This window comes from Oryx dammah, unplaced genomic scaffold (assembly GCF_014754425.2).
Source record: "Oryx dammah isolate SB20612 unplaced genomic scaffold, SCBI_Odam_1.1 HiC_scaffold_16, whole genome shotgun sequence".
NCBI classification, from domain to species: domain Eukaryota; kingdom Metazoa; phylum Chordata; class Mammalia; order Artiodactyla; family Bovidae; genus Oryx; species Oryx dammah.
Window position 1 is genome coordinate 61,354,205 of NW_024070200.1, and position 15,030 is coordinate 61,369,234.

Consider the following 15,030-nt stretch of genomic DNA (forward strand, 5'->3'; position numbering starts at 1 on the left):
CTGTGCTGTGCTTAGTCCCTCAGTCATGTCCAACTCTCTGCGACCCCATGGATTGTATGTAACCTGCCAGGCTTCTCTGTCCATGGGGATTTTCCAGGCGAGAATACTGGAGTGGGTTACCATGCCCTCCTCCAAGGGATCGTCCCAACCCAGGGATCGAACCCAGGTATCCTGCATTGCAGACAGATTCTTTACTGTCTGAGCCACCAGAGAAGCCCAAGAATCCTGGAGTGGGTAGCCTATCCATTCTCCAGGGGATCTTCCTGACCCAGAAATCGAACCGGGGTCTCCTGCATTGCAGGTGGATTCTTTACCAACTGAGCTACCAGGGAGGCCCTACTGTGACTATCTGTATGCAAAACTATGTTTAAAAGTTGTATTTTTAGAAAGTATAGGCAAGAACATTGCTATTGACCAGAGGAAGGGTTTCTAATTTTAAATGACCCTTGCTACAGCTCAGAAAAGCTTTTAAAATCTTTTTGCTTCTTTGTAAACAAATGCTTTATACGAGCTTTCTATATTCATTATACACAGCAATTTCTTAGAAGCTGATTTGTTTAGGAGTTAAATATTCAGCTGTATATTATGCAGGAGTGGCTTTGTCCTGATTTCTCCCTACTGTCCTGCTCAACCGAGATGAGAGTTGTGCCCAGAATGGTCAAAATAATATTGAAGAATGACATGGAGGGACTTGCTTTGCTGAATGTCAAGACCTTTTAAAAAACTATAGTAATTAAGACAGTGGTTTTCATCCAGAGAAATCAACAAAACATGGTAGACTCTAATACCTGATAGATGACAGAAGTGGCCCTGAAGAGTCCGTAAGGAAGAGCTGAACTAGTCAGTAAATGGAACTATGAAACCAGTGGGTTTTCCAAATCGAAGGAAATGGATTCCTACCCCATATCAAACAGAAAAATTAACTCCAGATAGTTTCAGGAACTATCTGTAAAATGAAAACCTGAAACTTACAGATGAAAATATTGAAGGATATCTTTTTATGATCTTGAGGTAGGGAGGTATTTCTTAGACAAGATCCAGACACATCAAAAGTAAAAGACTGATGAAATTTAACTACATTAAAATTCAAAACATCTGTGCTCCAAAATGTACCCTAGGCAAGGTACAGACAAACCAGACTGAGGGAAAATATTTGCACAAAACTGAACAAGGATTAACATTCAGGATACATAATGAACTCTTATAAGGTAATGAGAAAAAAAAGCTGCTAATAGCAAAATGATCAAAAGATATAAACAGATTATTCAAAGAAGTTGAAAACAGACTGCCTAATAAACACAGCTAAGCTCACTAGTAACCAGTAATGCAAATGAAAACTTCTAACAGATTGCAAAAATTATAGTCTGATGATAACACCAAGCTTTGTAAAAATATGAGGCAACAAGAATTCTTTTACAGTGGGTACTAAATTTGGTACAACCAATTTGGGAATATTTTGTAGAATGGGAATATTTAGTAGTGGATAAGTAAATTGTGATATATGTATATGGTTTATAGATGATATCATACAAATTTTTGATGTATGTATCTATCCGCACAGATGAATCTCATGATTCTAGAGAGGAAAAAGCAAATTGCAGATGAATGTGTGTAATATGTGTGTGCATATTTGAATGTAAAACAAAACTATAGTAAAATAATAAAGATGAAATGATATCTATTTCAGGATAGTAGTTATTTGGAAATGGAGTGGGGCATGGGCTTCAACTGTATGGGTCATGTTTTATTTCTTACACTGAACAGTAAATGCAGAAGTGCTTGTCATATTATTCATACTTTTTCTTATATCTGAAATATTTCATAATATATTTTTAAAAGACTGAATTTCTTTTTACATGGTAATAATTTGAGCCAAAAATAAAAAAGGATTTGGAAACTCCGTACTAAAGACTGTATTCATTCTTATGGGTCAATCAGAATTTTTTAGGTCTTTGAAAATTAAAATGCAGGCAACCAAAAGCCTTTTTTTTATGAGCTGTGGAAAACAGCAAGCCAGTCTGAAAGTTTGGTTCAATCTGAGCAATTGAGAATGTGGTTCTGGAATCTGAGAATGTGGTTTTTTTTGGAGGAAAGGAATATTATTAGATGAAAATATGGCAGGGCTTTTTAAATAACAGAAAACATTCCCTATTTCTTAGCTGAATTATATAACACCAAAATGGAGTACACATTTCCCTGTTATTCTATTTCGTATATAATCCAAATTCCATAAAGGCAAGGATCCCAGCTCCCCGAGCAGCAAGCCTCCCATTTTCTCAGTCTGCACGGAGGCCCTGACCCAGTCTAGGCAACGTGCGGCTCATTCCCTGGGACTGAGCTAACCCTTCTTTAATTCACACGGGGATGGCTGTGACCTTGGAAACTTAGGAACCTTGAGAAAGTTCTGTGTTGCTTTGAGGGGAAGGAGATGGGGACACACTGTAATTTCTTCCAGCTCTCCTCCCCATTTGACTGACGGCTACTGGAAGCCTGGGTACTCGCCACCAGGGCCGCAGAGGAGGCTCACAGGGACAGCGGGTGAGAAGCAAGAGCGTTCTCCCTAGTCCGGGCGGGGCTCCAGGGTGAGCGCGTTTTACCAGACGGACTTCATTTCCTCCTACTTGGCCAGGATACCTTCACTCAGTGTAAAAGATCAGGTCGAATTTTAAGCCCCTTGCAAACTTCCCTGTTTACATATGTGTTAGTGCCTCAGATGCAGCTCATTTTGAGACGGGCTGATGTTGACATGAATGTTAACTCATTCACTGAAACATTAGAATTTTACTGACACACTTTATAAGCATTATTTAAGAAAACCTGAGGTCTCAGGTCAGTCTGCTTTAAGAGGGGGCCTCCAAAATCTAAAACTCAGGAGGAATTTCCATTCTCCTTTGGTTATTGAGGTTTCTTCTCCCTGGCCTCCCATTCTCTGGGGAGGAAGATACTATTAGCTGAATATCCATGATTCCTGGAAGAAGAACATGGCAGCTGACAGTACGGAGGCGGATTCTCACAGATTCTACTAGCTCTGTCCCAGAGCCTGCGGCTCATTTTCTCTGGGGTGCTGTGTAGAGAGAGTGGCGTTAGGAGAGAGGGCCATGGTTGGGTAAAGTGACCCTTTCCAGTAATCAAGACCAGAGGGAGGTGAGCCCATCCTGTCCTACCCACTAAGTCCCAGGAGTCAAGACTCTCTTCTTTTTGGTGTTAATAGGTTTCATTTTTAGGCTGTTTATACTTACTAATGGGCTTCCCTTGTGGCTCAGCTGGTAAAGAATTCCCCTGCAATGCGGGAAACCTGGGTTCAATCCCTGGGTTGGAGAGGTCCCCTGAAGAAGGGAAAGGCTACCCACCCCAGTATTCTGGCCTGGAGAATTCCATGGACTGTATAGGCCATGGGGTCACAAAGAGTCGGACACGACTGAGCGACTTTCACTTTCACATACTCACTAATGAAATTTGCCCAAAGCTCTAGCTGAAGAGGGAAGAGGTGTAAAAGGATGTCAGCTAGCAGGGACACAGACCCTTGGCCCCAGTCTCTTTTGTGATGACAGTGCCCAGGGAGGACATACCAGGATAGACAGGGAAGACTGGTTCATCCAGTAGCTGAAATGGTCTCTAACAGCTAACGTTTCTTAAGTAGTGAAATAATCCATTACTGACTTTAACTAGAAAACATCTTACATAGCCGTATACATATGTACATATATATATATGTAATTAGCTATATATTTTTATCTAGAAACATAAACTGAATTTTTCAGTGTTCTGTGGCACCTAGCTAAATTTGCTGAAACATTTTTGTGTGAGGTAAGTATTTCAGTTCTTTTGTTAAAAATATTGACAGAGATTAAGTCTGGACATTGTAAATATCTCACTGAACCAAGTAAAGAGCTCCTCAGGCCTTAACAGAACATTCTCCACCAGTAAAGGTATTCTGTACTCTCCCAATTCTCCCAAGGAGTCCAGTACACTCTGATCTGAAATCAGCCTCCAAAGGGTGTTTGTCATTTCTAAGTGGACAAAACCCCCCCAAATTTTGAGGTTCCAGATGAGTTTTAGGAAGCCATACATATATCGTTTGTGTTCTCTTGATTTTATCTGCAGGGACTGGGAGAAGTCATTTGTGTTTTCATTGTTCCCTAAATACAAAAGACCTTTCCTGCTTCAGGAAGGCAGAAGGGGACTTGAGCTTCACACTAGTCTATGAGCTGTCACCAAAGGGGCCGTGTCTGTCTTGCTCACCTTTGTGTCCCAGGGCCTTGCACAGTCCTCGGTGCCTAAGTAGATGCAGTATTTGCTAAATTAATGAATGACTAAATAGGTTGAATAAAAGATCCACTTATGAAGTTCTTATATGGGTCTGTAAGACGTGTTTAGACCACAGGGCTCCAGTGACACGTCAGCTGCTGAGACGTCTGGTGAGGAAGCTCTGTGGATGCGGTGTCACAAACCTCCTCCATCATAATCCGGGGGCTCAACAGCAGAATTGTGTCCCCTAGGTGCCACTTTCTCTTAGGGGCATCCATACGCTAGGGGCGTTAGACACAATCTTAAGCATTTGGTGAGAACCTTAAAAATTATATTTGACACGACTTTGAGTTTTGAAAGTTAGGTTTCTAAGGAGCCCAGAGGCCAAGGAATCTGGGATCGGAGGCACTGACTTACCTGCTCTGGCCCACCTCCGAGCCCCCCAGCCAGCACCCTGTGTGGACACACAGGTGGCTCAGCAGCAGCTGCGGCACAGAGATTAGCTGACTCAGTCTACTCTGGCTTTAGAAAACTACAACAGTTAAAGACCTGAACCCATAAAGGAGCGTATTTTCTGATCTGGGGGGATCTCTGGCAATCTGCAACTAGAACTAAGGGCCACTTATTTTCATGGCAGTTCCTCTGCAGAAGTGGCCTGATCTCTCCTTTTCTCCCTCAACCTCCAGTCTTAAGTCCTGAAACCACATCATCATTTCTATTGGGAAATTTCTGACAACAGAAGTGCTGCTGGGACATATCGTTTCTAATAAGAGAGGCAGTGCAGCTAGGGCTGCAGTTAAGGAGCCATCTCAGTTGCAAGGTACGAGACTCAATGATGGAAAATGGAGAAAGACATACTTTTCTTGCCTGGGAAGGGTCTGTGCCAAACTTTCAAGCGAGCACATGTATTTTGTCTTTACTTGAAATGAAAAACAAAGCCTGAGAAAGGTAAAATATTTTAAAAGACTAATGCTCAGAATCTGAAATCACTGCTCTTCTTTACACGTATTATCTGATGCTAGAGTATGTGGAGGAGAGATGACCCAGGAACACATGAACTGTGCTTCTCTTTTTATGTCAGTTCTCAAGGTTAGTATTGAGAAGAAAAGACGACATCAGAAGTTAAAATATGTGGAAGTATGAAATGCCTTAAATGTTTAGAAAAACATAGTTATGCTTTCATTTACTAAGCTTTCCAAGGCAAGCAGAAATGATTCCTTAAATGATGAACGTGGGGAAATGAGAGGACAAGCCGAGACACAGCTCCTCAGACAGCATTTCCCTATAAAAACAGGGTCACGTCGGGGCAGGGCTTGGTCTCCCCAGCCCCTCAGACACCAGCCTCACCCTCTGGACCTGTGTCTTCCGCTGCATCTACACATTCTCGCGGGTGTGTGCTCAGCACTCGCCAGATGCCAACCCTGCGTCCATCTCGGGGTTGGAGCAGCGGAGGGGGTTTCCAGTGTTGTGCGGGAGCCAGGTATTTAAAAACGTGTAAACAAACACGGCATGTCTGCTTGTAAGAGATAAGGTAGAGAATAAAGGATGTGGGCTATGAAAGAATAAGGTGGGGGAGAGGTCAGTAGTGGTAGAGGAGGCTTGGGTCAGTGAAGGCCTTTCTGAGGTGACATTCGAATTGAAACCTGCAGGATGGGGAGTCAGCCATATGAAGAGGGTCAGGTTGGGGGCAGGGAGGTGGTGGTGGGGTTCCGGGCAGAAGGAGCGGCAAGACTCTGAGGCAGCATACCCTGCCCCCCCCACACACACATTCAGACACACACACACACTCAGACACACACACACTCTCAGACACACTCCCTTCCTTGGAAGGCCAATGAGTTAGAGACCCGTGGGTTACTGCACAGATGGGTAGGAAGCCAGATGAGAGAAACACAGATGGAGCGGGGCCAGGGGCTCTGGGACAAGGGGACAGGAGAGGAGGAAGAACAGAAGGGGGGCCAGGCCTGCGCTCCCCGGCTGCCCTGGACAGCGGCGGAGGAGCAGCCCTCCCTGAGCGTCGGAGCGCCTCCTCGGCATCCTGTTCTCCCTGCTGCCTCCCTCACTCCTCACCTCCGAGTTGCCCAGGGCCGTGGGTTCTACATGCTTATTGACATCCCTCAACTCCCCCACGACTCTGCTCCAGCCCCTGGCCAGTGTCTCGGAGCCAGCTACCACCATCCTTCTCCAGGACGACTGCAACACAAACATGCAGAGAACACGGGCATCAGCGGGCTTGCCGCGCGCCCACAGACAGGCTCCGGCTTTCCTTATAAGGGGACGGCCAGCTGCTGGTAGAAAAGCTGGGGCCGCCTATTTCTGAGCCACAGAGAGCAAGAAATCCAGCTGCCTTTTAAAACGAAGTTTTCCAAACTGCTTTCTCGAGGCCGGGCTCCCCGCCGCCCCGCCCTTCCGGAGTGTGGTAACACTCTTGGCACTCCCTCTTTCCACTTGTTTAAGGTCACACTGGATTTATGCGGGAGATTTTTGCCTTTCTCTCCATTCCTGGCTGTCCCCCCCGTAAACCCACAGTTCTCCTGCATCTGGTGAGGTTTTGACAAGCCCCGGCAGCTCTCAGGCCAGGATGGTCCATCCAGACCCAGTCCTGCACCCTCCAGACTGTGATGCCAATTTAGGAAGGTCTGAGACATCACGCGTCCACCACAAGCCACGGTAAGCATTCCCATATTAGAGGAACTTTGCACAGCAAATGTAGCCTTGTCCTGGGCAGTCTGTGTTCAGAGCTTATACATGTTTTCAAAGGGACAGGGAAGATGGGGGCTGTGTCTAGGCTGCTACGGTTAGGGGGCTGACCCTGAGCAGAGGAACTCTGCCTGGCAGCTGACGAGGTAGGGCAGCCTGTGACCAGGAGACCTGGATTCTGATTCCCACCCAGCCTGTATCAGGCAAGGGAGGCTCCACAGTTTCCCCACAAAAGGTTAAGCCCTTGACCACTTTAACCACCAGCTCCCATTCTTATACTATATCAACCAATCTACAAATATCTCCAGTAACTAATGAGTGCTTCAAGTGATTTTAAGCACACTTCTCAAAACAAGAACGGATTCTGTATATGAAACCAATGTCAGTATGACCCTCTTTTCTTTCAGAAGGGATCTGAGCTGGACTGCTACAGCCCAACAGTGGGTTAGTCAAAGATGATTAGAAAAATCAGGATTAAGGGATCAAGGACGGATCAGACTCTACCCATGAAAGCAGAATGGGCTAATACGGGGCTCTACGGGGACTCCAAACTAGGCTCTGGATGGTCCAGTATCCAGGGCAATGAGGAAACCACCACAAAAGCTGAAGGGAAAGTGAAACGAGGTGGGCCGCTGGTGGAATGACAGGACGTGAACCATGCGGAAGGCTCTGTGTGTTTGGCAGGATGGAGAAACAGCAAGGATCTGACAGTCTGCTCTAACAGAGACTTGACCTGTGACCACATAAGACCTGTCCAGGATGGGCTTTCTCACATACAAGCTATGAATAAGAAACATTTCCTTTCCCTTCTTCAGATGATTCATCACGGCGGGCTTTGAATTTCTTGGAGAAAGAGGTCACATAAAATCGTTATTTCGTGGAAAATGTTTAATGTCCACATCTATAAAGTCATCAGGTGGTGGGCGGAACCCTGATGGTGACAGTACCTAGCAGGGAGACCAGGCTGCGATGGGACCCAATCTGCACACAGTACTGGGCCCGGGGTTAGTCCAGAGATGCTCCTGGCCTAGGAAACAGTCTCCGTGAATCCCGTTTGCAGCCTTTCACCTGGGTGAAAATCTAGGTCTCCATGTAGAAAAATGTGAGTTTTGTGGTGGAAATTTCCATCTGGAGCCACCAGGGTTCTCCAGCGCTCCCCTGCAGATGTCTCTGAAAGAAAGGTGGACAACGCGGCTTTGTCTCAGAAACTTACTCCTGCTGTTGGCTCTGCTTCCTGTGCCTTCCTGCTCTCCGTGTGCACAGGGCCACGCCTGGGCCTTCAGCAGAGGCGGGCACATCTGAAAATGGAGTCAATGGCTTTCTGCTCCAGAGCTGACAACTCGGGGGAGGCAGCTGTTGTGGTGGTGAAAATATGAGGAACACTGGGCCAGGAGCTTTAGAGAGCTGTGCTGACTCCACAGAGCTCTGCGCTCAATATGGCATCTGAGAAGAGTCTAGCTCAGCAAAGCCTGTGTGTGCCCTGGTGTTCGCGGAGCACCAGTCCTGTCCTCAGGTGGGTGAGAATGGAAATGAGGGCTGTGTGTACCACAGCCGGCACAACCTGCGGACACACGTTTCTGCCCTTTCCTCTCTGACTCTGGCAAGTGGCAGATAGCTTTAAAATGTCAAAGTCATTGTATTCAGGACTGATGGTTAATGAGGTCAAACAGAAAACACGTCACCAACTTCCACTGCAGACTCTGGGAGTGATGAAGCCTGGAGTTTCCTGAAGCTGAGCTGATTTCCAGCTGAGCCTGAGCACGGAGCAGTGATTCTCAACTTAAGCTAAACTGCAGGTCCCTGGGCCCCTTTTGCTTTGCCCCAGATTCTGCTTCAGAAGATGACCCTGATGCAGGGGGTTTAAGACCAATGTTTGACAAACCAGTGGCAATGAGGAAAATGTGGGATTTACTTAATGGTAACTTGCCCATAGACAATTTACTTAACTCCTAAGAGCCTCAGGCCCCTTGCCTGTAAATCACAGCTACCAAGGTCTGACCTGGGGGGCTGCTGTGAGGTTTGGAAGTGATGCATGAGCTGCCCTAGCGGCAGCAAGCCTGGGCCCCAGTGTGTGGTCAGTAGTGGAACCAAAGCAGCCCTCCTGGAGTCAGCAAGGCAACATGAAGGCTTGCGTGGCCTCAATTCAAATTCCTGCTCGTCCGCTGACTTCTGCTGCCTTCCAGCACTCCTGGGTCCTCTCCCCTGCCTGGAGTTGACCAAGTTGAACCCTCGGCAGAGGTGTTCCTTATCTCATCTTCACTGCTCAGGGGAGAAATAAGGAAGCGGGAGCGGAGAGGAGACTCCTGCAGGGAGGGTGACGCCTCAGCCGGAACAGCTCTGCCTGGGCGCTTGGGCTTCCTGCGCTCTGCACCCGGCTGGGCCAGGCCCTGACTGGAGCAGCCCCGCTGGCCTCACCTCATCCCTGCCTCAGAACAACCGTGGGAGGGAAGTTGGGCCCCGTGTTGCTGTTATCTCCATTTTACAGATGAGATGACGGAGGCCTCTTGCCTCAATTCTTGGGCCACCCCATTCCATTTCCAACACTGACCTCACAGTGATTTTAAAAAAAGTCCAAAAAACAAATATAGAGCGATTGTGCCCTGCTTAAAATTCCCTCAGTGGCTCCCAGATGTTAGAGCCGGGTTCAGAAATTTTTTTTCTGCAAAGGACAGGTGGTAAATATTGTAGGTTTTGTGGGCCAAGGGATATAAATTGAGCTACTATGTAGGTATGTACCTCGTAAGAGAGGGAACAAACTTTTGTAGGCAAAATTTAAGGTATAATAATAATAAACACATTATTTTTGGTAATCTAGTTCTACTAATGAAAATAATGTGTTTTTTTTTTTTTTTCTTCAGGGGGATAAAATTTCACTTGGAGGAGAAAATGGCAACCCACTCCAATATCTTTGCCCGGAGAATCCCGTGGACAGAGGAGCCTAGCGGGCTACAGTCCATGGGGTTGCAAAGAGCTGGACATGACTGAAGCAAGAGCACAAATTTTCATTTAGCTGGGGTTTAAAGTCAGTGTTCTCTACCATCAAATCAACTTATGATCACCTGTGAAATGATTACAGATTTTATAATCATCTGTAAAAACCATTTTTAACTTAGGGGCCACACAGAAACAGCTTCTTAAACAGGCGTCACTATCTTGTCCCTGAGTCTCCTCTTCCACCTCATTTCCGACCTGGGAATTCCTTTCTCTGCTCAGCAATGCTCTTTTTCAGGACTACTTATCTGGGCTTCCCTGGTGGCTCAGATGGTAAAGTGTCTGCTCGCAATGTGGGAGACCCTGGTTTAATCCCTGGGTCGGGAAGATCCCCTGGAGAAGGAAATGGCAACCCACTGCAGTACTCTTGCCTGGAAAATTCCATGGATGAAGGAGCCTGGTGGGTTACAGTCCATGGGGTTGCAAAGAGTCGGACACGACTGAGCGACTTCACTTTCACTTTATCTGGCTACCTTCTCTAATCCCCTCTCTCCCACTGATCATAGTATGAACATGTAGCACAGAACTGAGCACATATCAGAGTTAGAGGATTACAGTCTGTAATTCTTTCACTCGCCTCGACTTTCTTAAGGGTAGGGGCTGTGGCAAGCCTATTATACTCAGTGCACATGCCCCCAAATAGAGAGGGGCTCTAGTGACCCTGTTCCAGGTTGTCTGATCAAAGGATAGTGATTTTTGCACCCCCTCCACTGTGGGCCACCCAGGGGCCTGAAAGGCACCATTGTTTTACGTCGTACCACACCCCTGACCTCTGGTGATTGGTCAAGGGTGGGCACTGGTTCCAAGCCAGGCCTCTCAGTCTTTGCCTGAGAACTTCCAAGCTCTGACTGAGAAATGGCAGTGGGGGCTGGAAGTAAAGCTCTGGAGGGCTGGCCGCCATCCCCCGCTGGCAGGGGAGATGCCTCCATGAGAGAGGAGGAGAAGGAGGTGCAGAGAGGCAGGCAGGGTTCCTGGGCAGAGAGAGCCCTGGTGGCACTTGAGTCTGGCCTTGACTCTCTTGAGGCTCCGCTGGGTCTTTGCCCTGCTAACCATACACCTGTCAGAGCTTCCTTGGAAACCATGAGACAACAGATGCTTCTTTATACCTGAGCCAATTTGTTATATTGTCAGTGGCAACACAAAGGCTCTACTTAGCCTGATCTTGGCATTCTCTGTACTCTGCCACTGGTTTCCAAACTTTCTCTAAGCACAAGAAGCACCTATTCAAACAGAATCTTATTTGGAAGCCCACGAAGGGAAAGTGACGATAGTGTAGGGTAGACAGCATAGTATGGGCTGCCTGGTGCTAAATCCCCTCTCTGATGGCTCCCAGCTTTGCAGTCCAGGCCTAGACACATCCTTTCAGCCTCAGTTTCCCTCTCTGTGAAAACAGAGAGCAGAGGTATCCACATCTTAGGGTTACTATAAGGCTTATATAAATTAACAGATATAAATCATTTAACTTAGTGCTGGGGACATAACAGTCACTCAATAAGCATTAGCTTGAAAGTGGGGGTTGGAGAAACCCAGAGCAACTGCCACCCTCAGCTTCCTTTCTCACCTTTCCTCACTATAACGTCTTTGGCATCTGTGTCATGTTTAAATTCTCTAAAATGGTTGGTATAATATATCTTCCTGGCTAGACTAGAAAGTCTCACAAAGACAAGAAGCATATTTTTCTTGGCTATTGACTGTCTTTCCCCATTCTGCCTACCACAGTAATTGGCCCATAGAAGATATCTAATAACTATTGTAGACTGATAATGAACATATATTATCTCATTACAAAATAGGCAACATGCATGTTACCAATTTTGCAGCAGAATCAGAAGTCATAAAAAGAGAAAAAGTCTTGGCTTAAAGGATACCTCGCTCAGAACTAAGGTTAATTCTTTTGATTTAGGCAATTATTTTACTTAAATAGGTTTTCACCATTTTAAAACTAATTAATGTAATGAAAACACAACATGACAGAACTTATAAATGCATTTACAACAATAATAAGAGGATAATTCATAGCCTACAATGCTTATATCAGTAAAAATGAAAAGTCAAATGAATTAAAGTCCCAATTCAAAAAGGTGGGAAAAATCCCAACAGAATAAAACAAATAAGTCACAAGGAAAGAAAGAATAAAGATAAAGTCAGAAATTAATGAAATAGAGAATAGGAAGGCAATTCATCCATGGAATTCAAATCCCATTTCTAAGAATAATTAACAAAATAGACAAACCACTAACTCAGTCAAGAAAAAAATGTGAAAAAAACCAACTAAGGACTATTTGGCAAATCTTTATGCAAATAAATCTGAAAATGTAAGTGAAATAGATAATTAGCTGGGAAAACATAGTTTAACAAAGTGACCCCATTAGAAATAGAAAGCTTCAACAGACCAACTGGTTTGTAAAGGAAATTGAGGAAATTATCAAGGAAATCACCCCACTAAAAGCACCATGCCTGAAGAGTTTCACAGGTGGTGCAAACTTTCAAAAACTAGATAGTTTTAATGTTGTATAAACTCCTTTAGTACATAGACAATAAAGCTAAACTTCCAAATTATTTTAAGTAAAATAACATTGATATTTAGACAAATATCACTTACAAGTATTGGTACAAAATAGTCACAAAATATAAATATTAGCAAACAGAATCAATATCACATTGAGAATAATTCATTAGGACTAAGTGGATTTATTCCAAGAATGCAAGGTTGGTTTGATATAATAAAATGCATCCATATTAAGTGATCTAAGAAGAATCATCTCATTATCTCCACTGATGCTGACAAACTGAATTATTTTATCAAAATAAAATCCAGCAATTATTTCTAATTTAAAAAATACTCATAAACATAGAAATTCTTGGATACTTCCTAACCACAATAAAATATATAAATCTTAGTCCAAAGCCAGCATATATTAAATGAGGAATCACTAGAGACATTTCCACTAAGACCAGGAATGAGGCGAGAATGCCTATTATTCCAACATTATTTATTATTGTATTAAAGGTATGAGGCAATTCAAGTAGACAAAAATAAATCAATCAGAGGCAGAAAATTTGGAAAACAGAAAGTAAACTGTTTGCAGATGATGTAATAGTATACCTGGAAAACTTGAGAGAATCAGTGCTCAACTTAACTCAAATAGGAAAAGAAGCAAGCTAGCAGAACGTAAAATTAACACAGAGAAACCTATGGTGTTCGTCTACACAAAAATAACCAGTCAAAATACGTACTGGTGGATAAAACTCCACTTATAATAGCATCAAAGAATATAAAATGCTTAGAAATCAACTTGGTGAGAATGCACGAATCTATATGAGGCACACTTTAAAACGTTCCTGAGTGAGACTACAGGAGACAGGAGCACAGATAAAGACGCCCCTTGCTCTCTGGTGAAACGACTCAACGTCATAATGATGTCAGTCCTCCCGAGACCCACTTATACATAACAGTTCCCCAAACAATATCACCAGATTTTAATGGAGCTAGACAAGTTGATACCAAAATTCATGTGGAGAAATAAACATGCCAGAATATTGAGAAAATCTGATACTCTAGGGGTTTATAAAAAACAATGAGGGGAGTCTAACCCTACCAGATACTATACCATGCTATGAAATCTCTATAATTAAGGCAATGAGGTACTGGAATTCAAATAAACAAAGGAAAAAGTAGAATAGAAAGAAATTTGGAAATAGACTCAACTACATGTGGAAATGTAGTATTATATAATGAAAGTGTTATTGTAACTCACTGGAGCACAGATGGACTCTTTAATAAAATGGTGCTGGACAACTGGGCAGCCATTTGGGAAGAAAATAACATTAGAGCCGTACCTTATGCCATCCACACAAACTCCAATTTAAAAAGAAATAAACCTAAGTACTAGAGGAACATGTGGAAGAGCTCCTCTATGAACTGAGTGCACAGAAGGAGTAAAATAAGATTGATGAATTACATTATTTACAAATTTAAAATTATTTGCATGGTAAAGAATAATTGATACTTTATTAAAAAATCTATGTGCACAAGAGGATTACGATATCTTTTGCCCCAAAAAGTGTTAGCTGAGATCAACTGCAGCACTGATGTCATCTAACCTAAATAAGCCATCTGTATAGTTTCATTTAAGAAGAGTGCAGTGCAGAGGCAGGAAGGGCAGGAGGACTTTTTTCCAAGTTAGTCAGGCTACAGCTTTACCTTCTTCAGTTTCTTGTGGGCCCCCGTCTGGTTCCCCTGTGCCAGGTCGGCCACACCCAGGAGCCGGTATGTCTCTGCCACCTCAGGACTGAAATCACCAAACACTGCCACTTTGGCCTCTAGGGACTCTCTGAGGATTGAAGTGGCTCTCTGCGAAAGGAATAAAAAGCAGTCTGGTTAAATAAAAATGTTCATTGCCTCATTATTTACAATAGCTAGGATGTGGAAGAAACCTAGATGTCCATCGACAGATGAATGGATAAGGAAGTTATGGTACATATACACAATGGAATATTATTCAGCCATAAAAAAAGAATGCATTTGAGTCAGTTCTAATGAGGTGGATGAGACTGGAGCCTATTATACACAGTGAAGTAAGTCAGAAAGACAAATAGCATATATTAACGGATATATATGGAACCTGGAAAGATGGTACCAACGACCCCATGTGCAGGTCAGCAAAGGAGACACAGATGTAAAGAACAGAATTTTGGACTCAGTGGGAGAAGGAGAAGGTGGGATGATTTGAGAGAAGAGCATTGAAACATATATATCACCACGTGTAAAACAGATGATCGGTGAGAGTGTGACGCATGAGGCAGGGCACTCAAAGCTGTGGTCTGGGACAACCTGGAGGGATGGGGTGGGGAGGCAGGTGGGAGGGGGTCCAGGATGGGGGACACATGTATACCTGTGGCCGATTCATATTGATTTATGGCAAAAACCGTCACAATATTGTAAAGTAATTATCCTCCAATTTAAATAATCTTTTTTTTAAGTTCAAAGCTGGATATGGAAAATGCCAGTACCAGTGCCTCCTAAGAAAATGATGTAACTGATATGCGTGATGTGTATTTTCACTTTTAAGGGGAATAAGTTTGGGTAGC

At 44.1% G+C, this 15,030-nt stretch overlaps 1 protein-coding gene across 4 annotated transcripts in view; it reads right to left on the reverse strand.

Annotated features, from left to right (window-relative positions):
- TTC23 (tetratricopeptide repeat domain 23) overlaps positions 1–15,030 on the reverse strand; it is a 191,218-nt gene that overhangs the window by 4,688 nt on the left and 171,500 nt on the right. For all 4 annotated transcript variants that reach the window (XM_040257022.1, XM_040257024.1, XM_040257025.1 and 1 more), the window contains one exon: positions 14,144–14,293. In XM_040257022.1, the coding sequence (XP_040112956.1) occupies positions 14,144–14,293 (150 nt within the window). The remainder of the gene's footprint in view (positions 1–14,143; positions 14,294–15,030) is intronic.